The sequence below is a fragment of the Mauremys mutica genome, chromosome 2 (assembly GCF_020497125.1).
Source record: "Mauremys mutica isolate MM-2020 ecotype Southern chromosome 2, ASM2049712v1, whole genome shotgun sequence".
Lineage (NCBI taxonomy): Eukaryota > Metazoa > Chordata > Testudines > Geoemydidae > Mauremys > Mauremys mutica.
The window spans coordinates 293885788-293912536 of NC_059073.1; the positions used below are offsets into that span (position 1 = coordinate 293885788).

General features: G+C 53.8%; 1 protein-coding gene across 2 annotated transcripts; it reads right to left on the reverse strand.

Moving 5' to 3' along the window:
• Positions 1-13901: 13901 nt before the first annotated feature.
• Positions 13902-23093, reverse strand: LOC123363145. 2 transcript variants are annotated; one of them, XM_045004010.1, is made up of 4 exons: positions 22961-23093; positions 20238-20914; positions 17755-17958; positions 13902-16669 (listed from the first exon to the last, which is right to left on the reverse strand). In XM_045004010.1, the coding sequence occupies exons 2-4, from the start codon at positions 20773-20775 to the stop codon at positions 15621-15623; spliced, it is 1791 nt and encodes a 596-aa protein (XP_044859945.1). In that variant the 5' UTR covers positions 20776-20914; positions 22961-23093; the 3' UTR covers positions 13902-15620. The 2 variants fall into 2 exon arrangements, with proteins under 2 accessions (XP_044859945.1, XP_044859946.1); XM_045004011.1 differs by lacking the exon at positions 22961-23093 and adding an exon at positions 22242-22376.
• Between the last annotated feature and the right edge of the window lie 3656 nt (positions 23094-26749).

The window sequence follows — 26749 nt, forward strand, 5'->3', positions numbered from 1 at the left end:
AGCGCGCCTTTAAACGGCCAAATGCACATTCCACCACCATTCTGCACTTGCTCAGCCTGTAATTGAACAGATCCTGACCACTGTCCAGGCTGCCTGTGTATGGCTTCATGAGCCATGGCATCAAGGGGTAGGCTGGGTCCCCCAGGATAATGACAGGCATTTCAACATCCCCAACTGTTATTTTCTGGTCTGGGAAGTAAGTCCCTTGCTGCAGCCGTTTAAACAGAGTAGTGCTTCTGAATACGCGAGCGTCATGAACCCTCCCTGGCCATCCCGCGTGGATGTTTGTGAAACGTCCCTTGTGATCCACCAGTGCTTGCAGCACCATTGAAAAGTACCCCTTCCGGTTTACGTACTGGGTGCCCTGGTGCTGCGGTGCCAAGATAGGGATATGGGTTCCATCTATCGCCCCCCCACAGTTAGGGAATCCCATTGCAGCAAAGCCATCCACTATGGCCTGCACGTTTCCCAGAGTCACAACCTTTCGTAGCAGCAGCTTAGTGATTGCTTTGGCTACTTGCATCACAGCAGCCCCCACAGTAGATTTTCCAACTCCAAATTGATTCCCGACTGACCGGTAGCTGTCTGGCGTTGCAAGCTTCCACAGGGCTATCGCCACTCGCTTCTCTACTGTGAGGGCTGCTCTCATCTTGGTATTATGGCGTTTCAGGGCAGGGGCAAGCAAGTCACAAAGTTCCATGAAAGTGCCCTTACGCATGCGAAAGTTTCGCAGCCACTGGGAATCGTCCCACACCTGCAACACAATGCGGTCCCACCAGTCAGTGCTTGTTTCCCGGGCCCAAAATCGGCGTTCAATGGATAGAATCTGCCCCATTACCATCAGGATCTCCAAAGCGCCGGGGCCCGCGGTTTGAGATAATTCTGTGTCCACGTCCTCATCACTGTCATCGCCGCGCTGCCGTATCCGCCTCTTACTCGCCTCGGTTCGAAGGTCCTGGTTCAGCATATACTGCACGAGAGTGCGCGAGGTGTTTAAAACATCCACGATTGCGGTATGGAGCTGAGCAGGGTCCATGCTTGCTGTGCTATGGCGTCTGCACGGTTCACCAAGCAAAAAAGGCGCGAAACGGTTGTCTGCCGCTGTCAGGGAGGGAGGGAGGGGTGAGGCTGTACCCAGAACCACCCGCGAAAATGATTTTTGCCCCATCAGGCACTGGGATCTCAACCCGGAAATGCCAAGGGGCGGGGGAGGCTGCGGGAACTATGGGATAGCTACGGGATAGCTACCCACAGTGCAACGCTCCAGAAATCGACGCTAGCCTCGGACCATGGACGCACACCACCGATTTAATGTGTTTAGTGTGGCCGCGCACACTCGATTTTATAAAATCTGTTTTACAAAACCGGTTTATGCAAATTCGGAATAGTCCCGTAGTGTAGACGTACCCTCAGTCAGGGGCGGCTCTAGCCATTTCGCCTCCCCAAGCACGGCGGCACGCTGCAGGGGGCGCTCTGCCGGTTGCGGGTCCCGCGGCTCCAGTGGACCTCCCGCAGGCATGTCTGCGGGAGGTCCACCGGAGCCGCCTGCCGCCCTCCCGGCGACGGGCAGAGCACCCCCTGCGGCGTGCCGCCCCAAGCACGCGCTTGGCGTGCTGGGGCCTGGAGCCGCCCCTGCTCACAGTGTGTCTGCTACACACAGCATGGATCCTTCCACGGGTACCCGGCAGCAATCCCATCGCTCATTATAATCTGAGAGGCAATAATGGATTTTCAGAGTTCAGCGTTGACACCCCGCTGCCAAGTGAGATCAGCCTCTGGGCCCAGAATGTCTTTCGCTTAGCTGCCTCTGACCCCGAGTGAAGCAATCTGCAGATGGTTCTTTGCCTGTGCAGTACAGCACGGCTGCTTTCTTTGGCTTTGGTGCCACCGCATGGCCACTCCATTTAGCTGCGGCACATCGATAAAGCTTTAGCAATTACACCCACCCGCCCTGTGCTATTGGATTTAACGTTGTTGCTTTGGCAAAAAACCCCAAACATTGCACAAACGCAAGGCCAACTGGGACTTGCGAGAATGCTGCCCCCTGCTCCCTTCCCGGGACTCCATGGCCCCAGCAGGGACAGAACTGAGATCAGCCTGCTCCACAAGCACACTTGAATAGAAGGAGAATCTCAGCAAGATAGGGTCTGTGACACACAGGTAAGAGCCAGTTTATTACAGTGACGGAGGGTATTCTGGCTCAGGATTTGCCCAAAAAACAGGGACGTGGCCACATCACAGGCAGCTCATCTCAGAAGACCCACCAGCTAGGCCTGCCTGGCTTCTGAGCTGGCAAGATGTGGTGAACCCTCAAGACTTTGATATGCTGCTCTCCTCACTCCATGAATCCCACATAGGCACTGAGAGCCACCACGCTGGATCCTCAGCTAGTGTCAATTTCAGCGGAGCCACCTGGCTTGACCCCAGCTGAGCATGCAGCGGGCGGGGGAGTTTTCCCCTAGGTTGGGAATGGAACAAGGCCACGTTCAGAGCCCACCCTAACCTGGCTTGGGCTGGATCTGAGACGCACGCAGGTTAGTGCACCACAGCAAAGAGCAGCTTGTGCTCACAGCCACACGGCCTTTCCGCTGATGGCTCTGCAGGCAGCTGTTTGTTAACCCTGCAGCTCCACAGCAAGCTAAGGCAATGCTGCCATCCTCGCCTCAAAGAGGGGGAAACTGAGGCACGGAGTAATTAACTGACTTGCCCAAGGTCACTCTGTATCAGAGCCGGGAAGCTGCCACCGGAGTCCTGGCACCCACTCTCCCGATCTAACCACTAGACCACACTCCCCCTCACAGCTGATGGCTGTGAAAGGGTTCAGCATTAGCGCTAGCACAGCCTGGGCTTCAGGGAGGAAGGCTGGCAAAAGAAGTGATTTAGCTAACGGGGAGCCTGCCCCATCAGACGCCATTTACCGGTGAGCATGTCTTTGTCCTGAGCGTCCGGCCTGCACACCCCTGGCTTGGTGCCCCGAGGGCCGACGGTAACATCAGCCCATCAGTGGAACCATGTTAACGGTGTACGCCAGAAACACGTTTCCATCTGCATGTCCCTCGAGCTCCTGGACAATGAGATTCCTCCTCCCGGAGAGAAACCGTCCTTCTGTGCTAGATCATCCGGCCGCCCTGAGGCTGTTTGTGCGAAGGGGTTTGCAGCCGAGACGCAGAGGCAGGGGGCAGCTGGGCTCAGCAGAGAGCTGGGTGAAATCAGTCAGACGGTGCCATTTGAAGATACACCAGCTGACGGCAGGACGCCCCAACGGCCAGACACCTCAGCCGGCTCCCTGGGTCCTACTGACCCAGATGCTCTGGACAGACGGGCTAGGGTGCAGCCTGCTGGCTAAGGGGGCTGTGTGTCCTGCCCCTCCCTGCCAGTGGTTTCCCCAGGATTTGAAATTAGGGGGGGTGTTCGAATTTACAAGCGGGGGGGGGGGTGTCAGGACCAATGAGATATATAAAAGAGATATGAATAAAGTAAGTGTTTTGTTAGGATTATGCAAATTTAACATAAGAATAATGCAAGTTACCCCAAAACACAGAGCAGGTCTAGATTTCTAAAAAAATATAGATTTTTTTTTAAAGTATTTAATTTTAATTGACTTTTGAAAAGTAAGCCATCATGGGGTAAGAGGAAAGTCCTCTCATGGATCAGTAACTGGTTAAAAGATGGGAAACAAAGGGTAGGAATAAATTATCAGTTTTCAGAATGGAGAGAGGAAAATAGTGGTATCCCTGAGGGGTCGGCACTGGGACTAGTGCTGTTCAACATATTCATAAATAATCTGGAAAAATGGGTAAACAGTGAGGTGGCAAAATTTGCAGATGATACAAAACTATTCAAGATAGTTAAGTCCCAGGCAGACTGCAAAGAGCTACAAAGGAATCTCACAAAACTGGGTGACTGGGCAACAAAATGGCAAATTAAATTCAATGTTGATAAATGCAAAGTAATGCACATTGGAAAGCAATCTCAACTATACATACAAAATGATGGCATCTGAATTAGCTGTTAACACTCATGAAAGAGATCTTGGAGTCATTGTGGATAGTTCTCTGAAAACATCCACTCCATGTGCAGCAACAGTCACAAAAGCAAACAATATTGGGAATCATTAAGAAAGGGATAGATAATAAGACAGAAAATATCATATTGCCTCTATATAAATCCATGGTACGTGCACATCTTGAATAGTGTGTGTAGATCTGGTCACCCATTCTAAAAATATATATATTTGAATTGGAAAAGGTACAGAGATGGGCAACTAAAATGATGAGGGGTATGAAACAGGAGGAGAGATTAAAGTGAGTGGGAATTTTCAGCTTAGAAAAGAGATGACTAATGGGGATATGATAGAGGGCTACAAAATCTTGACTGGTGCGAAGAAAGTGAATAAGGAAATTTTATTTAATCCTTCACATAACACAAGAACTAGCAGTCACCCAATGAAATTAATAGGCAGCAGATTAAAAAAAAACAAAAGGAAGTATTTCTTCACACAATATAAAGTCAACCCAGGGAACTCTTTCCTAGGGGATACTGTGAAGACCAAAACTATAACAGGATTTTTAAAAGAACTAGATAAATTCCTGGAGAACAGGTCCATCTGGGGCTATTAGCCAGGATGAGAGGGATGCAACGCCATGCTCTGAGTGTCCCTAGCCTGTTTGCCAGAAGCTGGGAATGGGCAACAGGGGATGGATCACTTGATGATTCCCTGTTCTGTTCATTCCCTCTGAAGCACCTGGCCTTGATTGACCACTGTTGTAAGACAGGGTACTGGGCTAGATGGACCATGGGTCTGACCCAGTATGACCATTCTTATGTAAAAATTAATTATAATAAAAATGTTTAGTACAGAAACTCCCCAACATAATGACCTCCCAAGATAGCAACAATGTGAGATAATAACCTAGGCAAATACTGCATTTTAAAAATCTTGGCCTACTGGGAAACATATTTATATAAGTTTCCATTCCCAGTCACAAATCTAGCATTCTGGAGCAAAGTGACTAAAATATAGTCCAACAAACAAATGTTTATTTAACATGCCCCTCACTTTTCCCTCCACCGCACTCCACTCACCGGTGTTGTCCTTGGTCAGTGGAGACTCAGAGTTCAGAGGTGCTTTCACGTGAGTTCACCTTCCAGGTGGGGGACAAAAAGGCACAGTTTGCTCTGGCCATGGCTGTTCATTGTGCCACCATTCACTCCACCACTCTGTTGCCAATGGTCCTGCACAGTCACCTTCTGCTGCCACCTACCACTGTGACCTCTGTGAGTTGGTCTCTTGAGGTTCCACCAGCTCTCAGTGATTTCAGCTGAGCGCTCAGTGCGGGAACCTCGCTGCTAGTGCAGTCTGGGCTGTCTCTTACACAAAAACACTGTACCCACAGGAACACTGTCCCCACAACAGGACTAAGCACTTAGACCTGATTGTCAGTGATTTCAGCTGCAGTGGTCACTTAACAGAACAAAAGACTCTCTATGGAGCCTAATCAGCTCTGTCTTTAAACAGTGGAGAGGGACAGGTCCCCACCCTCTCTCTTGATGCCTTCAAATCATCACAGACTAAGTACAGTTCTACTGCCCTTTACTCATACAATAAGAACATTTCATCCCCCCCCCCTTCAAGTGGTTTGTAACCCAACCCCAGCCAAAATCTATCACTTGGCCAACACAGCTCTGTTTGCTGGATACTTAGGTAGATTAGGTGTGAATGTAAATATAATCTGGCCCTGAAGCCTTAGCCCCCAGCACTAGCTGTCAGGGAGAACTCATTTAGACTTTGCTTACAAATCATCATTTGAAATTATTAGGTTGGCCAACATCACCGAAATGAATGCACTGACAGCATAAAAAACTGCTGTATAAGGAAGCAAGGAAGCTAGTCTATGTTCATACTTTTCAAATCTATTATACTTTTTCAGATACACATATTTTATCATACACTGTATAAACTTTTAAAGTGTGTATTAATGTTTCAGTTTAAATTCAGATTTCCAAACAGTCACTAAATTGGTATGTAACTAGCTCACAAAACTGGGGAGGGTGTTGGGAAAATTCAGGGGGGGGTGTAGGGAAATCACTGCTCCCTGCTGCTCTGCTCAGGCAAGCTGGCGTGGGCCAGGCCAGCTGAACTCTGTTTTCTTTGGTTAATAAGAAATCTGGAGAAAATCAGACATGGATGGAAGCCATCCCGGGCTCAGAGAGATTGTTACTAGCCGAGGGCCCTTCCTCACCCTCAGCTGGGCGCTCCGAGCAGAACTGGGTGCCCAAGCGGAACTGGGCACCCCGAGTCTAGCTGGGCACCCCGAGCGGAACTGGGCGCCCTGAGGTTTTAAGAATGCGAGTGGCATTTGGATGCCTTCTCCCCATGTTAATCTGGTATTTCCAGCACTGGGTTCATTCCGGAGCTCCCTGGTGCACTCCTGCCTCTCTGAGGGTGCACCCGAGATCGTCTGTCGGCCCAGACTATGGGGTTATTTTTAGCGAGCTGGGGTACGCTGCCACGTGCTGCCGTCACCCCTCCCGACGGCCGTGCAGACGTCCCCTCCCGTTTCCCGGCCTGAGTGACCCACCACGCTAAAGGTTCTTCACATATTTACAATGGCGAGAGCCTCCTGGGAGCTTCTTGCCTAGCTAGAGAAGGACGGAGCAGGACCAACGTCCCGCTCGCGGCGTCTGCCAGCCTCCCCACAGGGTAGCGCTACGTCCTCGCCTTCCCGCTCCTTTGTTTGGACGGGGGCGTCCTTTCAGAAAAATTCGGGGGAGGGGGGACAACAGAGCTGTGTCGGCCTATAGAGCCGTATATGGGCTGCTGTTCTGGCCGGCACAGTGGGGGTGGGGGAGAGGAACATAGAGGCCTCGGACAAGTCTTGGGGGGGGGGGGGGAGGTGATGGGGGCAAACCAAGGCTGCGGGGGGGCATTTGCCCATAGCAAATGAGGCCCTTGCTCTGGGAGGCCCCTAGTGGAGTTGTTCTGCAGGCTGGGCCTAGAGAGAGTGGTGCTGTCATGGCAGCCGGGAAGCTACTTCCCAGCTGGGCTGGACCCAGAGAACGGGGGCGAAGGTGCCTGGGGTGGCAAGCCGCGGGGGGCGCCCTGCCGGTCCCCGTGAAGGTGGCAGTCAGGCAGCTTTGGGGTCACGCCAGTGGGAGGTCCGCCAGTCCTGCGGATTCAGCGGCGGGTACGCCGAAGCTGCAGGACTGGGGACCTCCCGAAGGTGCGCCACCGAAGGCTGCCTGCCTGCCTGCCATGCTTGGGACGGCAAAAAAGCTAGAGCCGCCCCTGCCCCAGGCAGCCAGTTGTGCCACAGAGATCCTAGATCAACGGGCCAAATCCAGAAGGGACATAAACCTGGCTGGCGTTTACATAAGGGAAGGGGAATGAAGCAGGATCGGAGCTAGCAGGAGGGCGAAAGGGGACAATGCTGCATCCGCCATCCTACCTGCCACCACTGTGTCTTGCCTCTCCTCACCCCCACCCGCTAGCTACTCAGCTGGGGTAGATCCGCACAGATCCACTGAGCTGTACAGAACGACACCATTTCACACCCGTCGCAGATCGTCACTCGTAACTGACACCATCCTGTGAAATCAGATCGGGCCCCGGTGGGTTCTCCCTCCATCCCCACTGGCAGGGACTCTACGCACAAGCCAGTTCACAGGCCATGTTTGCAGTCACAGCCCAGCAAAAATCACCCAGCGCCTGGGTGGAGCAAAGAGCCTGGGTCAGCTTAGTGTGGTTAATTTAGACATCGGCAGATTCTCAGTCACAGCTGAGCTGGGAAACTGGCTGCTCCTGGCATCAGCAGCTAATTCCAACGCTCTCCATCGCATGAGTACCAGACCGTGGGACCACCCCTGCATTTACCAGCAAGAGGGAAAGAGGGGTCCCTTCACCCCACCATCACCTATTAAACTCTGCCCCCACCTGCCACCTCCACAGCTCTGCACCCTCCCCTTACTGATCTTCTCCAGTTTGTTTTCACAATCTCTGCCCTTTTGGGGGCCTGTGATTCGGAATTGCTGGGACGACCACAGGAGCTAGGTGTGCTGAGCACCCCTGGAAATCTGGCCCACGCTGGGCATCGCAAAATTAAGGCATCAAAAGCTCAGTGGCCACTTCTGGAAACCATGGAGTGCAGATGCCTTACCCGAGTCCCACGCAGGACAGAGCTGTGGATAGGCCCCCGGAAGCTGGGCCCTTCACAAAGTCCTTCCAGCTGTTCCAGCAAGCAGCTGGGGCATTGCAGCTGCTCTTGGCCATTAGCCGTGACAAGATCGTTCGAAGTGTTCGTCGTTTTCAGTCGGACTGGTCTCTGGGTCTGGCCAGTCATTCTCACCTGGATGGTTCTCAGTCCAGCCCCGGGGGTTTCGGCAGGCAGGCTTCCCCTTGCTCCGTCCAGGCTAAAACTGGGAACTGGAAGCCCTGTTGGCAGCACGTGAGCAGGCCTGACTCTGGTTTGCACTGATTTAAGTGACGTGCTGGGTTCTGAATGAAGCACCGGAGGGGAAGCGCAGCTCCCCTGCTGGAGAGCCATGGAGATGAACCCAGGCATTTCGCTGACACGGGGAGCTTTCACTAGTGGGCATTCGATAAAAGGGGGGGAGGGTTTCCGTGCTGGTGAAATGCACTGGGCACCGCAATCATCAGCAGAGCAGGGACAGCATCAGTGCCTGGTCTCCACACCACCAGTGGGCCTCTGCCCCGCAGGGCGGGGGTGCGGAAAACAGCCGCCTCTAAGAGTGAGTCTGCACGGCCCACTCAGTCCCACACACTATAATACACCAGGCTGAGCTGAAGACAAAGGGATGACATATAGATAGTAAACACAGACGTGGGTACAGACAGAGGGATAATGTCCAAAAATGTCAAACGTGTCCCCTCACAAAACTCACTGTACAAGACTGTCCTCACAAATTTTCACCTTGAATCTGGGCCTATAGACTACAAAAGCCTACGATGCTGGCCAAGCTATGGCTCAACCAGCCAGTCACCTCTCTTAGCTCCCATAGGAAGATAACAATGAAGAATTCTCACAAATAAATAAATCCTTAGTCAACTAGACGTAAAACTATAAAGAGACTAAAATGTAAAAATTTTCTACCTTTCAACACGCACTTGATCCAGCACAAGCCACTAGTAGTGGTTTGTTTATATAATCATATACAAATTCATGGTGGTTAAGTCCATAAATGGCTATTTGCCAGGATGGGTAAGGAATGGTGTCCCTAGCCTCTGTTTGTCAGAGGGTGGAGATGGCTGGTAGGAGAGAGATCACTTGATCATTGCCTGTTAGGTTCACTCCCTCTGGGGCACCTGGCATTGGCCCCTGTCAGCAGACAGGGCACTGGGCTGGATGGACCTTAGGTCTGACCCGGTATGGCCTTTCTTATGTTCTTATGTTAATCAGCTGATCTGAGAGGACACGTTCATCACTGTCTAATCTTGTGCCATCAGAACCGATATATTTTTATTGATATTTATAAACATTTTAAATTCTTTAATATGACAAAATCTATATCAGTTAACAACAAAATCATGTCTTTTACCAAATCACATCTCTTATTTGCTTAAATCTGCAGCTCTAAGCTGGGAGAGTGTGTCACATTTTGGTCCAATAGGGATGTGCATAAAAACAAGTTGCGAAACTTATCAAATGCCAAAAAATTAACAAGTGTCTAAATTTGAGGCCCCCTTTGAATTTACCTGAGGTTCCTTCTCCTGCATCAGGCCCACCGATGCTTGTCTGCTGGGACGGACTGGACTCCCTGCCCCAGCTCCTTTGCTTTCATGGGGCACTGCTGCTGGTCCCTGTCAGACCCAAGCAATCCGCTCAGAGAGGTCCACCTTTCTGTGGCTGGTCTCTTCTCCCCACCGGCCATGGAAGTCCCATATCTCCTGGAGCGTGTAGTCAGCATGGTTAGCTGGGCACTTGCACACAACAATGGAGAGTTGCTAGGTGTATTCACCAAGCCGGGCAATTGGGAAAAGGCATTTAAAATATGTGCGGGGTTTTAAAGTGGAGGGAGGTGGGGCTTCTGGTCTCCATGATCCCAGGTCAGTAGAGTTCACAACTGTGACCAGAGCGGTCAATGTCGGGCATTGTGAGACAGCTGCTGGAGGACTGGTGGGGTGGACCTAGGAAACGCTTGCTCAGTACTTCGACCACGGCTCAACACCACGCCGGGCAGTGTTGTTACCGCGTCGCCATAATGGGGAGCTTACATCAGTGGGAGACGAATTGAAGCATAGACACACCAGAGCTAGGTTGATGCAAGATGGCTTATGTCACCCTAACTTAGTAGCGTAGACCAAGCCTTAGACATAGCACCAAGTGTAAACAGACAATAAGGTTTAAGAGCACGTTGACTGGTACCAGAGACCCAGCTAACGCATTTTAAACCCCACTTTTTGTCTACACCTGGTGCTAAGTAGGGTTTAAGAATGTGTTAATTACTACTTTAGCTAATGGGTTTGCCAAACATGCCTCCTTTTCCCAGTCCAGCCAGGGCCAGGGAGATTTAATTACAGTCCTTGGAAGAGCCGGTCGGTTGGTGGGAGGTACTCACAGGGCTCTTTCATTAATTAGCATTACAAATCCACCAGGATTTAAAGGCTCCACCAGTTATTCTTACATGGCCCTAAACAGCTTTTACCCACAGGCTGGTGGCAGCCAGCCAAACACAGGACGAGCGGCCTCTTTCCTGTCCATTGTTTCATATTTGTGTTGTAGGCACCGGCCAGTGAGTATGTGCAGCACTGACCTCTACTGGACAAGATCAACTAGTGTCATAAGCCTTATTCTGCTGGCACCATATGGAGATTCTCCTTTAGCCCTGTGCTGTCAGTGGAGGAGGTTCAGAGTTCTGTCCCAGCTGCCAGTGTGCAATCCATACAGTCCGTCGGCCATGGATTTGTTGCGGGACCCGTCTACCAGCCCCGGGGGATTCTGAGCTCACCCCTGGTGCTCTGCAAGGCCGAAGGGAGGGGAACTCGGAGCCAAGGGACCCTGGATTTTCAGTAGCACGTGAAAAGCTGCTGGCTGATAAAGGGAAAGTCACCCGCTTCCTCCCTTCCTTAAGCAGATTTGCTCAGTATGTGCAGCCCCAGAATAGCGCAGGCAGCTCATGCGTCAGCAGGATAACACAGGCCCAGGAAGAGGCGGGGAGGCTTGGGAAGGATTAAAGTGGAGAGGGACCTTGGGTAGGCAGCAAATGAGCAAGTAGCTTCCCATGCAACGTGGCGGTCAGGAAGCCAGTGGGATTAGGAGCATTTCAGGGCAGGGAAGGACGAGTTGTCTCCGCAAGGAGAGGCTAACGTGCCTATTGCCACTGGGTTCGTACAGGAACAGAGCCACTGCCTCTCCGACTGCGCATAGCACTGGGCGTCTCAGCCCCCGAGAGCCAGTGCGCAGCCCAGCACCTGTACAGCTCCCTTCATCCACAGCTCCCAAAGGCAGTGTTAACCCCGCTTTACTGGTGGGGAAACTGAGGCAGCCAGCAGCAAGGGACTCTCTCACGGTCATGTAAGGAGTCAGTGGCAGAGTCAAGAGCTAGAACCCAGGCTTCACACCTCCCACCCAGCCCGGGGCCCTGCCTCTGGACCTTACCACCTCTCCTTGGTTTGTTAACACTTCTGAGGCGATATTGAGTCTACGAATATCGGGAGCGGGGCAAAAACTGTCTGGCTTCCAGCACTGCTGCCAGGAGCAGCTCTTGTAGCAGAATGCCAGCCTGGCTCTCCGCTCCGCCCAGGCACAGGGCAGGAGGAACAGCAAACGTCTCTTCGGGCGGGAATTGCTCACGAGGGGGGTCGCACTGGGGGAAACGGGCTGCGGAAATCAAGGGAGGAAGATGCTGCCAACGGCTTCAGCCAAACCTGCTCGCTGCGAAGACAGGCTGGATAGGGCTGGAAGGGCCCACGAGAAGTCAGCAATTCCAACCCCCCGTGCTGGTAGGGGCTGGTCAGAGCGTCAGGTGTGAGCTCCATACCCTTAGGCAGTGGTTCTTAACCAGGGGGATGCTTCCCCCTGCGGGGACGCCGAGGTCTTCCAGGGGGCACCTGAACTCATCTAGGGATTTGCCTGGTGTTACAACAGGTTACATAAAAAGCACCAGTGCAGTCAGTACAAACTAAAATTTCATACAATGACTTGTTTCTACTGTTCTATACACTGAAATGTAAGTACAATATTTATGGTCCAGCTGATTTATAATTATATGGTGAAAATGAGGAAGGCGGCTATTTTTCCATAACAGTGGCCGTGACACGTCTGTGTTTTTAGGTCTGATTTTGTAAGCAAGTCGTTTTGAAGTGAGGTGCAACTTGGGGGTGCGCAAGACAAATGAGACTCCTGAAAGGGGTCCAGTCGTGTGGAGAGGTTCAGAGCCACGGCCCTTGGGTATCTTCTGTTAAACCAAAGTCCACTTCCACTCAAGCCCAGGCGCCAGTGCATTAATTAGCTCTGCAGGACACGAGTAATACGCCCCAGTGCAGTGCCATGCCCCCATCAGACCCCGCCGCCTTCCTCTTACCTGGGAAACGCATTCCTTGGCTGGCACATGCACGTGGGAACACTTTGCTTCCAGGAGCCCTGGGTGGGCACCGTTCTCATGTTTGCAACGTGGAGCGAACGAGGTTTTGCTCCAAAGCACACAGCCAGCTCCTGCAATAGCAGGCTTGGTGTAAATCAGGCTATTGACCTCCCTGGCAATAGCCTGATTTACACCAAGGGGGGTGAACCGTGTGGCGAGGGGGCACCGCACAGCAGGGCCGGCTTGAAAACAGGAAAAGAGCCTTTCTGCTTCTAAATTAGAAATGAATGGAACCTGCCCAAGGCACGAATCCTCGCAGGAAACGTTTCCAGGGTCTATTCACTCAGCAGCATCTAACTCTGGGCTGGATGGCTCTGCGGTGCCCCCACTTGGCCATGGAAGGAGCTGCATTCCCCTTCCCAGGTCTGCAGGCTGCCCTGGAGAACGCTACGCGGGGTGGAGAGGGGCCCAGTTCTGCTATGACTCCGCCAGGAGGAGCTGCCCGGTGGGTCTCATCTCCAAATGGGAAAATCCAGCCCAGCCCTGAGCACGCTTGGTACCGTGACTCCGGGCAGAGCCATGGAGCACTGGCTGGCATGGCCAGGCTGGCTCAGTTTCTGAGTGACCAGCTGATGGTGGTGAGCGGAGGGAGCACAGAAAACCGAAGTGCTGCCTGAGCGTGAACACACAGCGGAGCTGGGCAAAGCACGCCGGGGCTGGGAGGGGCAGAAGAGCAACGAGCCCCCTAGTGGCCAATATGGCTAAGAGGGCGGCAAGTCTGTCCAGACACCGGATGGATCACAGGGGGCCACCCCGTCACCTGGCTGGCACAACCCCAGCTGGTCCGTGCAGCGGGGTCCACACACACCTGGCACCAGAGAGGAAAGGCAAGGAAGCCATCAGGCAATGGATACCACCACCGTGCCAGCTGGCACCTAGCAGGCACCCCCCCACTGCTCCACAATGGGGCAGCCGGGGACCCGCTCTGGCAGCCATCCTTACCACGCTGCCCCCACAAGGCCCAGGCAGGAACCGAGCGGCCCCGTCACGGCACAGGCCATCAGCTGGCCACAAGTGAGGCAGGGACCGAGTCACCCCAGACACGGAAGGGGCTAGTCCTCGCCCTGCACGGCTCAAACCACGCTTCTCTGCCCAGCAGGGCAACAGAGTCAGGTCACCCCTGGCCTGAATTGCCCCTTACTTCCCACAGCCCGTCTGGCTCCAGGAGACGTGTTGCCTGCCAGCCAGCTGGGGAGTCTGGTAAGAGGTGTCCCACCTGGAGACAGAGTTGATGGAGTTCTCGGTCTGCTCAGGAGCTATTTGGGAACCCCGGGCATTGTACAAGGGAACAGGTGTGTGCAGCTGCAGGATCCGGCAGACCAATGACTCGCCCTTGGCTGGATTCACAGCATCCTGCCCATCAGCCCTCCGCTCAGGAAAGCCAGTGCCCAGGTAGCCATCCGTGCCCCGGGACAGGCCTTGCACCCACCCATTGCCCTCCGGCCACCGACCAGCCTGCCCAGGAGAGCTGGGAGAAGGAGCTGCAGGGAGAAGCTGCCAATGCAAGTGGCATTTCAGAGCCAGAGGAGCGGCATCTAAAGTGGCACTGACTATTAACCAAGAATGGGTGCAGTGCCCATTCCCACAGCTTTAACCAGCACTGAGTCCACACACAGGCTTGGGTTTGGGGTGTTTTTTTTTAAACAGAAGTTTATGGTTATATGCAAATTAGGTCATTAAATGATTTGCATAAAATGTTCTCGCAGGACAGCGACTATTCCTAATTCCCCTCCCTCCCAGAAAGTAGCAACCCTACTCAGCCTAGCGCACTTGCACATCTACCCCCTGCCGGCAGGCACATGCCCCGGGTGACACGTACACGCACTTCCCAGACGCAGGAGCGCAGCACTTTCACTCAGCCACCCCCACACGGCCTTGCCTTAAAATAGCACACACACACCCCGGCTCCACGGACACCCCCTCCTAAACGCACGACAGACACACCCCCTCCCATCGCTGCTCGGACTCACCTCCCCGTGCGCTCACACGTGCACTCAGCCTCCACCCCCAGCCGCTCCTGCTCGTACAAGTGCGCCGCTGCCTGATTGTCCCTGTGTCCCCAACGTGCCCTGCCGGACAGTCACACACTCCTGTGCGCGCACCTCTCAGGGTGCAATCACAGCCAGTCACTCACACCCCTCACACCCACACAGCGTGCCTGCTACATGCCCCTCCTGCATGCCCTGCACTCACCCGTTGCCACAGCTGGCACTCCCACATAGGCATGGACATCCAGCTGTGAGCACACACATCCTGTGTACGTGGACTGTGCACTAGCACTCCCACCTGCACTAACACACATGCTCACGCTCGTGCCATGGACACCCCCCCAGACCCCCTGCCAACCAATCACAGCCTCCCAGGGCTACTCACGCTCACCTCTCTGTTCTCAGACAAATCCCTCTGCCACACGGCTGCCTCATTCAGACACACTGGACTCACGTGTGCACACGCATGATGCAGTATATGCTCCCCGCTTGCACTCCGACACGCAACACTGCAGCCTTACACACTCCCCACACGTGCCACATGCTCACACCCGTGCATTGCTTACACATCTGCCGCTACAAGTTCACAAGCACATGCATTCACCCACCCACACACAGCTGCAGTCACACCTGCAGTCCATGCATTCACACACCATTCTCTCGGACACGCACACTACAGGCTTGCACACTTCCTCCCACATACCCTCCCCCAACAGATGCTGGTGCACAGATGCTCAAACTGCACCTACACCTGTCAAACTTACACAGGCACGCTCGATTCCCCAGCTCACACACACGCACCGATGCGTTTGCACACCAGGCATATTCCCAGATGCTTCTCTCTCTCTCCCCCCTCACACACCTCCAGCACACACACTCAGCCCCCGCCGCACGCATCCCCCCGCACACTCAGCCCTGCCCTTCCATGTCCAGGCGCACGCTGCGTGCCCACCCCGTGCGCTCGCCCCCAGGCTCCGGGAGGGCTGTCCACACACCATGTCCGTCACTGGAATTGACAGCCCCCAGCCACTCCTAGCTATTGGTCAGGAAGAGGCGTCTGTGTTTGGAGGCGGAGCCGCGCGGCCGGCCCCGGCGCCGCCCCCGCCCCCGGCTGCCATAGGGGTTCCTGCTGGCCATGGCGCTCTCCCCCCAGCCGGCGCTGCCCAGGGTCGGCCCGGGGAAGCTGACTTCCGCCTTGGGCGGCTGGTCTAAGAGCCCGCTGGCCTCGGGCCCCGCCTCGGCGGGCGGGGCCTGGCTCTGGCGCGCGCTGGCCCGCTCCTGCCGCAGGTAGCGCAGCTCGTCCCGGATGTCCGTCAGGACGCCCAGCAGGCGGAACTGCAGCTCCCTGTCCCGCGCCCGCTCCTCGCGCTGCGTGGCCCGCTCCTCCTGCCACATGGCCAGCTCCTGGTGGTACAGCTGGTCCCACTGCTCCTCCAGGTCCAGCAGGCGGTGGATGTTAGTCCTCCAGCTCTCCCGCCTGCCCTCCCGCAGCCACGAGCAGCCCAGGCCCCGCGGCGGCGGCACCGGGGCGGGGGGCTGCTCCTCCTGAGGTGAGGCGGAGGAGGGCAGGGACTCCTCGGTGAGCGCGCCATGCAGCGGGGAGCGCGCCTGCTGCTGCTGCTGCTGCTCCTCCTCCTGCTGCTGCTTCTCCCCCCACGTGGGCCCCATCAGTACCCGGGGCAAGGAGCCCAGCTCAGGGCCCTGGCTGCCCTCCTCCTCTTCCGGCTGGGAGGCGTTAAGCACCCTGCCCAAGGAGGGGATGTCGGGGACCCCTTCGTGGGCCCAGTCTGCGTGAGCGTCCACGTGATTGAGCGTGTCCTCGGGGAGGGAGCTCATGGAGCCCTGGGAGTTGCACCGGCGGATGAGCATGGCCTGCCGGGATGCCTTCGCGCTGTCCTCTGCCGACAGCTGGGGCTCTGGACCAGGCTGAAGGCCCATCGCTGCGCCGGGGCACCCGTCCACCTCCTGGCCTTCCCGCTCTTCTTCCTCCGACAGGGAGGCGTAGGAGACGAGGGACTCATTTCTCAGAGGCGGGGACATGGCCGACATCTCTGGAGTCCGCAGCTCCGGCCCCGATTCGGCTGAAAGAGAAGAGAAGCTAGCAGGTCAGTCTATCAGCTTCACCCCCTTTGGCACCGTGCGTTAGATTCCCAATCAGTCCCCTCTCCCCACATCCCTGGGACCGCCCCAGGATCATCTTCTTACTAAAAAATCACTCAAAGCAGTCACAGACACACACACCCTGGCAGGGCTGCATGGGCGCTGGTCAGACCCAACAGGAACGTTCCTTTCCCGACGGTGGCCAGAACCAGCTACTTCGCTGGCAGGTGTAAAAAGCCTGCAGTAGCAGATATGGGATAATCTGGCCCCCAATGGGAGTCTCCTCCTAACCCCCAATACTTTGAGACTGTCTTGGGCCCTGAACCATGAGGCTGTTACATCCCTTCCAACATCTTTTTGAGGATTAAGTTGGATAATGCTGGATATTTTGCTCATCCACAAAAATGCTCAATCTGTCTTGGAATCTTGTTAAATTCTTGACCTTGACGACATCCTGTGGCAGTGAGTTCCACAGGGAACTTCTATGCTGCAGGAAAAATGTTTATTGTCTTAGATCAGTTTGGAATTTGCTGCCTTTTCGTTTCATTGACCGTCTCCTTGTTCTTGCGTTAGGAGACTGGACACTAGAGGGCAGGAGCGCTGGAATAGTCACCCACAGTTTGAGCATTGTGAACGCACAAGTGTTTGCCCTGAAGCTAACCACTAGGCTGTTCGAAGCTGACCGTGAGGACACGTCCTTGCAAAGAGTTTCTCTAGGAGTATGTGGAGGTCTGAGATTTGACTATGGGACCCTACTCCATTTCTGGTGTAACTTCACTGGGGTTATGTAATGAACATGCTCGGCCCAGGTTCTGAGTCACAATCATTTCACCATTTTTAACAACAAAAGTAACCACTCCTTGGCCTTCTACAGCATCCCCACTGCAGCGCCTGCTGGAGACAGCGCGTCACAGAAAAGTAATTGTCAGACCCATGCTCAGGATTCCCTGGCTGACCCTTTAACAGGCACCAGCAACTGCTGCCCCCAGCTGTCAAAGAGGCCTGTGCCCCGGACAGTCAGCCTGGCCTTTGCTGTAGCTGTGAGCAGCTTCCCCATCACCCCTACCTGAACTGCTCTGCCCCTCGCCTCGGCTGTATTCACAGATCACAGAAGGGTCTGGACTCTGGACTGCGAGCCGGGGCACAGCGGAACCTTCCACGTCAGGCAAAGAGGAGGGCTGCCCATTGGTGTCTATGTAGATGCTGGGGTGGCTGACTGCAGGCTGGAAGGACATGATCGATTGCTTGGACGCACCTGGGAAGAACAAGTCTGCAGGAGAAAGAGACGATTGACGTAAGAGGATAGAGACGATCATTCCATAGGCTTCGTGTATCATGGGCTAGGATTCCCCTAGGGAAACATCCTCTAGGACTTTTCAGAGATCCCAAGGCCAGAAGGGACCATTGTGATCATCTGGTCTGACTGCCTGCATAACACAGGCCAGGGAACTGCCCCAAAATGATTCCTAGAGCAAATCCTTTAGAAAAACAGCCCACCTTGATTGAAAATGGTCAGTGATGGAGAATCCACCACCACCCTTGGTCAATTCTTCCAACGGTTAATTACTCTCACCATTAAAAACATATGTGTTATTTCCAGTCTGAATTTGTCTAGCTTCACCCAGCCATTGGAATTGGGATGAAACCCACAGGGACATGTAAAAATTACTCCAACAAACTACAGAACTTAAGTGAACTAAATCCTTTCTATGGGTTTTCTGAATGGTCCTATACAATTCTATAGCAGGGAGATCATTCTCTGATCAGCTCTACAGGACGGTCCAAAAAACACCCTACAGAAAGATCATGATTTTCTATCAAGTCCAAGAGGATATTTCCATTGTGTTTTTATATAAGCCATGTCTAGCCCAAAACCAGCCAGGATTTTTGCAGTATATATTTAAACTAACAATTCGTGCTTGTATGTCCCTCCTTCACCAAAAGCTAGTGGCCTGATCTGAACTTAAAGGTGAGCAGCAAAGCGAACGAAAATTGGATTTAGCCCCTTTTATTTATTTTTGGTCCTCTACAAGGTATAAAAGGCCACCTGAAATGGGTCTTTAAACAAACGAACAAAAGAACCAAGGTTCTGAGGTTTTGTTTGTTTGATCTTCAGCATATTGAGAATGTCCAGTCGGGTCTTCCCTGCTTTACTGGCGGTTCCAGACATCTGGACTAGGAGCTTGTTCCATGGTTCGTTGAAGGAGGAGAGAGAGAGAGAGAGAGTCTTTAACGCAGAGATTTTTCTCCCAAGTGTGTCTCATGTATTTGAGTTAAATAGTGGGTAACAAAAAGCAAATAAAACAAAATAATTTTAATCACTCTGGAAAAAAAATCACTCTCTCAGTTAGGCCCCACTTCTGCAAGGTAGTTAAGCACATGCCTAACTTTAGCACCAATTCACCAAAGCACTTAAGCACGTGCTTAACTTTAAGCACGTGTGGGTAAGTATAACTGAAGTCAAAGCATGTGCTTAAGTGCTTTGATTAACAGGGATGGCCTTAAGTATGTTTAAAAAGTTAGACAGGTGCATAAGTGCTTTGCTGAATCAGCGCCTTCATCGGGTGACTCTTGCTTGATTCGTCTGATGTCACGTTCCTTCACGTTCCACAGTAGCGCAAAGAGTCTCCCCGGAAGACATGTAGGTCTCTTCTGCCCTCTTTTAATGTAAAAAAGAGCCGAATCCCTTGTGCCTCCCCATCCCCCCCATTTTGATTTTTGGATGTGGGGGGAGAAACTTGTCAACCCTACTTGATACACCTGAGGACTTGTCGTCACTGCACAGTTAACTCGAGTGCTGCCCAAATCCTGCCCACACGCAAAAGCCCTGAGCTCGCGTTGGCTGGCTTAGCCGAGGATATAGGCTAACGCTCAAGTGAGCACAACGTGTCAGCACGCGCAACCACTCTGCACAGCTCCAGAGCTATTTCACAGTGGCACTGCTAACGCAGAAGAACACATACCCATGCAGTCAAAAGGGGGCACGAACCCAGGACTTTTCCCCCTGCAAGTCACCTGTAAAAGGGATGTGATCAGGCGAGACGCAGTATATAGATGTTTTGAAAAACAAAAAAGTTTTACAAAACCGAAGATCAACAGGAATATTTCCACCATTTTTTTTTTTTAAATTCCAGGGAAAACTATTTCCTTTAGTTTGGCTATTTGAGTATAAATATTTCCCAGCAGCCTTTGCCACCGAGACATTACAGTATTCTCCTACTGCAGGAAAACCCAAAAGAGAAACTGACTAGTACAAAGGCAAAATTGACAAGTCTTTTTTCACCATCCTCTCTGAGCTAGCATAGTAAGTAAATGTTCACCACAAACCAAGTCCCAGAGGGCCAGGGATTTGTTACATTACTATTAGGTGAGGCTGATGTGTTCAGATGGTGACAACTGGATGGAAACAGATGTTCATGAAAGCCCCTTTCCCTGGAAGAATGGTCTTCTGGCTCCATCTCCTTTACCCATAGACCTCCCCGACCCTACCACCATGGTGAGCTCATGCGCACCAGACCTGCTCTCAGAGAAACCCAAAGCTTAGCTCACCGGGGTCAAAGATGATCTCGGGCTCTGAATCATGGCTGGCCTGTAAGAAGGTGGAGGCCACCATCTTCTCCAGGGGCGTGAGGCGGGGTTTGTGGAGAGGCCCCCCTGCCCTGTTCATAGGGGGATGCTTCTTGGAGGTGATCTTCTTCTTGACGTCCAGCCGCAGGTCTCGCCACTTGTGCTTGAGGTCGTCGATGGAGCGCTCGGTGTAGCCGAGGAAGTTAACCCGACTCTGGATCTGGGTCCACAGCTGCTTCCGCCGCACCGGGTGAGCTCGGAGGGATTCGGAGCCGTAGAGGGCGCTGAAGTGCCGAACCACGTTCCAGACCAGAGTCTCTGTCTCGTCGTTGGAGAAGTTGGCTTTCCTCTTCCGGCCAGAGGTGGCCAACCCCTGGGAGGCCGCGGCAGAAGTGGAAGGGGCGCAGTTGAACCTAGGTCCCCACTCCTCTCGGTCGGCTCCTGAGGAAAACATCGGGCTCCGGGACCCAGAGGGAGCTGAAGAAGGAGGAGCAGAAGCCAGAGCAGCTGACGAATCCATGGTGCCAGGGGGAAAACAGCCTGGAGCCAATCCTGCTCCGGGACACAAATCCGGACGGAGATGGGTGGCTTGGGGAGATTAAATAACTGCTCCAGAGTGCCAGGTGGCAGGGGAGACGCTCATCCCAGCTTGAAAGCACCTGAGAGAAGAGAGAAAACCAGAGGTAAACGCGGGCTGTCTAAGCACCCTCCTTAGACAATCCATCTTGTAGTAGAAGAGTTAATAACCCCCAGTTAGACTTGGCAGCCCACTCCAAGCCTGGGATCCTCCTTGGGTGGAGAACCAGAGCTAACAGCTGCTCGGTTAGATATGCATTACAGAAGAGAGACTTGCCAGTCCTGCTAAGCTCTGTGTGCCTCAGTTTCCCCATGTGTGAATGGGGATAATACTGCTCACTGGGGAGTTATGAGGACTGCAAGGTGCACAGAGACCACAGCGATGGAGACCAGCAAAGTACCGAAACAGCTAGATATCAGACCTGGTCCAAAATTGCCCAACAGAACCCTGGTTTTCTGTCAGAAAATGCCCCTTTGTCAAAATTGAACCGTTCCACGGGAACCTGCCCATGCCAGCGAAATTCAGTTTAGAGAGGAGGAAAAAAACGGTGAAAACAAGCGTTTGGACAAGGCTTGAAATGGTCCCTTGAGACCTTATCCAGACAGAACGCTCTGACGTCTCATTTCAAAGTGACTTCAGAATTTGGTTTTGTGATATTATTTCATTTGTAGATATTACTCTATAGGTTATAAAATATAAGCTATAGTGTACACACGCACCCATACCATGGACACACACACACAGCCATACCGTGCACAGAGCCATACCGTACACACATACAGAGCCATACCGTGTGGACAGAACCATACCGTACACACAGGTGCACACACACCCCCGTGTGCACAGAACCATACCATACACACACACGCACAGAGCCAGACCGTGTGCACACACACACACACTCCCCGTGCGCACAGAGCCATACCATGTACACACACAGAGCCATATCATGTGCGCACAGAGAACCATACCGTGTACACACACACACGCACAGAGCCAGACTGTGTGCACAGAGCCATACCATGTACACGCACACGCACACACAGAGAACCATATCGTGCACACACACGCACACACACAGCCATACCGTGTGCACAGAGCCATACCATGTACACACACACGCACACACAGAGAACCATACCGTGCACACACACGCACACACACAGCCATACAGTGTGCACAGAGCCATACCATGTACACACACGCGCGCACACACACACAGCCATACCGTGTGCACAGAGCCATACCATGTACACACATATGCACACACAGAGAACCATACCGTGCACACACACACGCACACACAGCCATACCGTGTGCACAGAGCCATACCATGTACACACGCGCGCGCACACACAGAGCCAGACCGTGCACCCCCGCCCCCCCCCAGCTCAGCATTTTCTGCATACCACGGCCGGCTGGGGAGCTAATCTCCTCTGCTCTCCTCCCCCCTCCCCAGCGCGGAGCCGCTCCGAGGCCTCCTGGGAGCGCAGCCCGCCCGGCTGGGGGCTCGGGCCGGCCCCCCGGGCCGCTCCTGCGGCAGTGGCCGGGCCGGCAGGCGCAGCCTTTTGTTCGCGCTCCCCCTGGTCTCTGCCGCGGCGGGCGGGGAGCGGGGCCGGCCGGCGGCTGCGGGACGCCTGGGCCCCCCCGCCCCGGGCAGGCCCTTCCCAGGGGCGGCCAGCACCGCCCCCTGCTGCTCCCGCCCCGGCCCCGGCCCCGGGCCCGGGCCCGCCGAGGACAATGGGAGCCGCCGGCGGCCGGGCGGGCTCCGCGGAGCCGCCTCCCCCCGCCCCGGCGCCTGGCTCGGCTCCAGCCCGGCCGAGCCGCCGCTGCATCGGGGGAGGACGCGCGGCGCCCCCGGGGCCAGCCTGGCCGGCGGCCCAAGTGCTGGGGCCGGGGAAGGGCCCAGCCCCGTGCGGGGACCCGCGCTCCCGCCGCCCCGCGCTGCAGCAAGTGGGTCCCGCGGCGCCCCCCGGCGGGGCTCGGCTCGGCTCCCGGGGGCGGCCCGGAGGGGGGGGGGGCGGCCCGGCGCGGCGCCCTTGTCCGCGAACTCCCAGCCCCGCCGCCCGCCCTGTGCCCCGGCTGCGGGGGCCAAGCGGCCCTGCCCGCCCCGCCGCCCCGGTCCCACCTGAGCAGGGCGCCCGGCGGCAGCGCTCGGGCCCCTCCGCCGCGGGCTGGGCTCCGCGCTCCGGCTCCCCGCGCCCGGCCTCACGGCGCTGGGCGCTCCAGCTTCTTGGGCTAATGGCTCCTGACTCAGAGGAACTCGCCTTCATTTCCTCTGCCTCCGAGTGGCAGGCTCGCCGCGCCGCCGGCGGGCCTGCTGCTGCCCTCTGCTGGCTCCCGCCCCACGGAGGCTCGGTCTCCAAAGGGGGTGCGGGGTTTGCTCGTTGGAGGCCCCCTGTAAACGGGCCCCCCTCCCCTTGGGCTGCACAAATGCTGCCTTCTCCCTCCTCTTCTGTCTTTCTGCCTGGCTGAGCTCCCCGGCACCGAACCCTCCGATGGAACAGGTGGAAAGGCCCGGAGAGGTGGCCTCTACTCTGGGCTCTGCCACAGCCTTCCTGGGTACCCTTGGCCACATCCCCTAGCCTCGCTGTGCTTCAGGGCCCCGGCACTAAACGGGGGACAGTAATGCTCCCCTACCTCCCAGGGAGTGGGTGAGGATTAATCCATAAATATCTGGGAGGAGGTGCTCAGATGTGGGGGGTGGAGTGTCTGGGCAGATAAAAAGATTGCAGTTACATGATGCAATTTTTCTCTGTGTCTGTATCGTTTTGTTTCACTTATCTCCCAACCCCAGTCTGTTATATCCACTTGTTGCATCCTGTCTGACACCTAGATGGTAAACTCTCTGGGGCAATGATGGTTTTCTTTGTTACTGCTCTGCACAGCAGCTCGCACAATGGGAGCATGTCTCTTACATTCAACCTGAATGTAGGAAAAGGAATCTTAGAGCCTAGAAAGCTACACTGTTGGATCACATGCAGTCCATCTACGGGAGCCTGGGCAGGATTTTTCCTGGTGCATAATCAAGATAGTTTAGTCCAAAGCTGACTGTGAAGAGTTACAAAGGGGTCTCACTTAAACTGGGTGACTGGGCAACAACATGACAGATGAAATTCACTGTTGATAAGTGCTAGATAACGCACACTGGAAAAAATATTTCCAACCATACATACAAAATGATGGGGTCTAAATTAGCTGTTACCACTCAAGAAAGTGGTCTTGGAATCATTGTGGATAGTTCTCTGAAACTATAGCGTCAGTCAAAAAAGCAAACGTAATGTTAGGAACCATTAGGAAAGGTAAAATAGATAAGAGAAAATATCATAAAGCCACTGTATAAATCCATGGTGCACCCACACCTTCAATACTGTGCCCAGTTCTGGTCACTCCGTCTCAAAAAGGACAGAGTGGAACTGCAAAAGGTTCTAGATTATCCAGGGTATGGAACAGCCTCCATCTGAGGAGATATTCAAAAGATTAGGGCTGTTCATCTTAGAAAAGAGACAGCTAAAGCAGGGTATCAAATCATGAATGGTGTGGAAAATGTGAATAGAGAAATGTTATTTATCTGCTTCCACAATACAAAAACTCAGAGTTACTCAATGAAATTAATAGGCAGCAGGTTGAAAACAAACAAAAGGAAGTACTTCTTCACACAAGCTGTGGAACTCATTGCCTGGGGATGTTGTGAAGGCCAAAAGTATAATTGGGTTAAAAAAAAAAAGCTAGGTAAGTTCAGGGAGGTCAGCTCCATCAATGGCTATTAGCCAAGATGGCCAGGATGCACCTCACTCATCTGTTGTCCCTGAACCTCTGACTGCCACACGCATTAGAATCCATTTAACTATACCGGTATAGTGAAAGTGTGCATGCAGTTCTGCTGATATAAAGGGGCTTATACCGCTACTTGTCAGAAAGAGGAATAAGCTGTAAGACACCTTTATACTGGTGAACCTGTGTCCACACTAGCAGTTATATTGGTATAACAAAGGTGGTTAAAAAAAATCACACCCTACTCAAAATAGTTATACCAGTACAAAAGCTACCCCTACTGTTACTCACACCTTCTTGTCAACCGTTGGAAATGGGCCATCCTGATTATCCCTACAAACGTTTTTTTTCTTCTGCTGATAATAGCTCACCTTAATTAATTACCCTTGTTACAGTTGGTACGGCAACACTCATTTTTTCAGGTTCTCTGTGTATATATATTTTCCTACTGTACCTTGCACTCCATGCATCTGATGAAGTGGGTTTTAGCCCACAAAAGCTTATGCTCAAATACATTTGTTAGGCTCTACGGTGCCACAAGTGCGCCTGTTCTTTTTACAGTACAAAAGCTATGTCTAGGTGAGGTCTTCTAGGAAAGCTACAGGGAGAGAGTGGCTGATCTGAGACTCTAGGAGAAATGCTTTTGTCCCTGGGGCTCCCCTGTGATGGGGTGCAGGGCCCAAGTCAAGGACAGGATTGTGGGAGGTTCAAGGGACTAGTAAATCCCATCCCAAATCTGAATATTAGCAGCTCACGGACAGCTGGTGGCACCCTCGAGACTGGCTGCTGAGTTGCTCTGGAGGAGAAGAGCTGCTGTCAGAGAGGGAGGGAGCTGAGGAGGAGGAGGCAGCAGCAGAACTGGGGTGGGAGGGAAGAGGTGGCTGGTTCATTCTCTGCCCAGTGACAGCGCGGCAACAACATCTGCAGCCCTGGAAACCAAAGCGGGGAGGGGCCAAGCACTATCTGCGGGAGTTTCAGCTTAGGCAGGGTGCAGGTGAAGCACGAGGGGGTTTGCCTCTGGCTAGCGAACCGCATCTGTCCCCAAGGAAGAGAATGGCTGTAAATGGTCATCAGCGAGGACCAACCTTTCCTGGCGTTCCCCTTTCCTGCAAAAATGGGCCTGATCCTGCCACTGCCAGGTCTGCGAGGCGCTGAGCACCCTCAGCTCCCACACCCTGCAATGTGCTTAATCATAACACAACAGCACAGCCTGAGGAGCAGTTTGCTCAGCGTGGGATTAAAGAACGGCCATAGTGGGCCAGACCAATGGGCCATCTAGCCAGGGGCGGCTCCAGGCCCTAGCACGCCAAGCACGTGCTTGGGGCGGCAAGCCGCGGGGGGCGCTCTGCTGGCGCTGCGAGGGTGGCAGGCTGGCTGTCCTCGGCGGCTTGCCTGCGGAGGGTCCGCTGGTCCCGCAGCTTCGGCGGACCACCCGCAGGCACGAAGCCACGGGACCAGCAGACCCTCCGTAGGCAAGCCACAGGAGGCAGCCTGCCTGCCATGCTTGGGGTGGCAAAATTCCTAGAGTCGCCCCTGCATCTAGCCCAGTATCCTGTCTGCTGACAGTGGCCAGTGCTTCAGGGGGACTGTACAGAACAGTCCAAAGTTTAGGGTCACCCTGAGCATGGAATTGCATTCTTACCATCCCGGCTAATAGCCACTGATGGGCCTATCCTGCATGAATGTATCTAAGCCCTCTTTTGAACCAAGTTGTACTTTTGGCCTTCCCAGCATCCCATGACAACGAATTCCACAGGTTAACTCTGGATTGTGTGAAAAATGACTTCCTCTTGTTCATGTGAAACCTGCTGGCTATTAATTTCACCGGGTGACTCCTGGTTTTTGTATTATGGGAAAAGGTAAATAATACTTCTCTGTTCACTTTTTCCACACCACTCATGACTTTACAGCCCTCTATCATATCCTCCTCTAGTTGTCTCTTTGCTAAAAGAACTCATCTTTGTAGTTTCTCCTCCGATGGAAGCCATTCCATAGCCTTGATTATCTTTGTTCCCCTTCTCTGGACTTTCCCAGTTCCACTCTATTCTTTTTGAGATGGGGTGACCAGAACGGGACACGCTATTCAAGGTCTGGATTGATAGGGTGGCATTGTGATATTTTCTGTCTGATTTTCTATACCTTT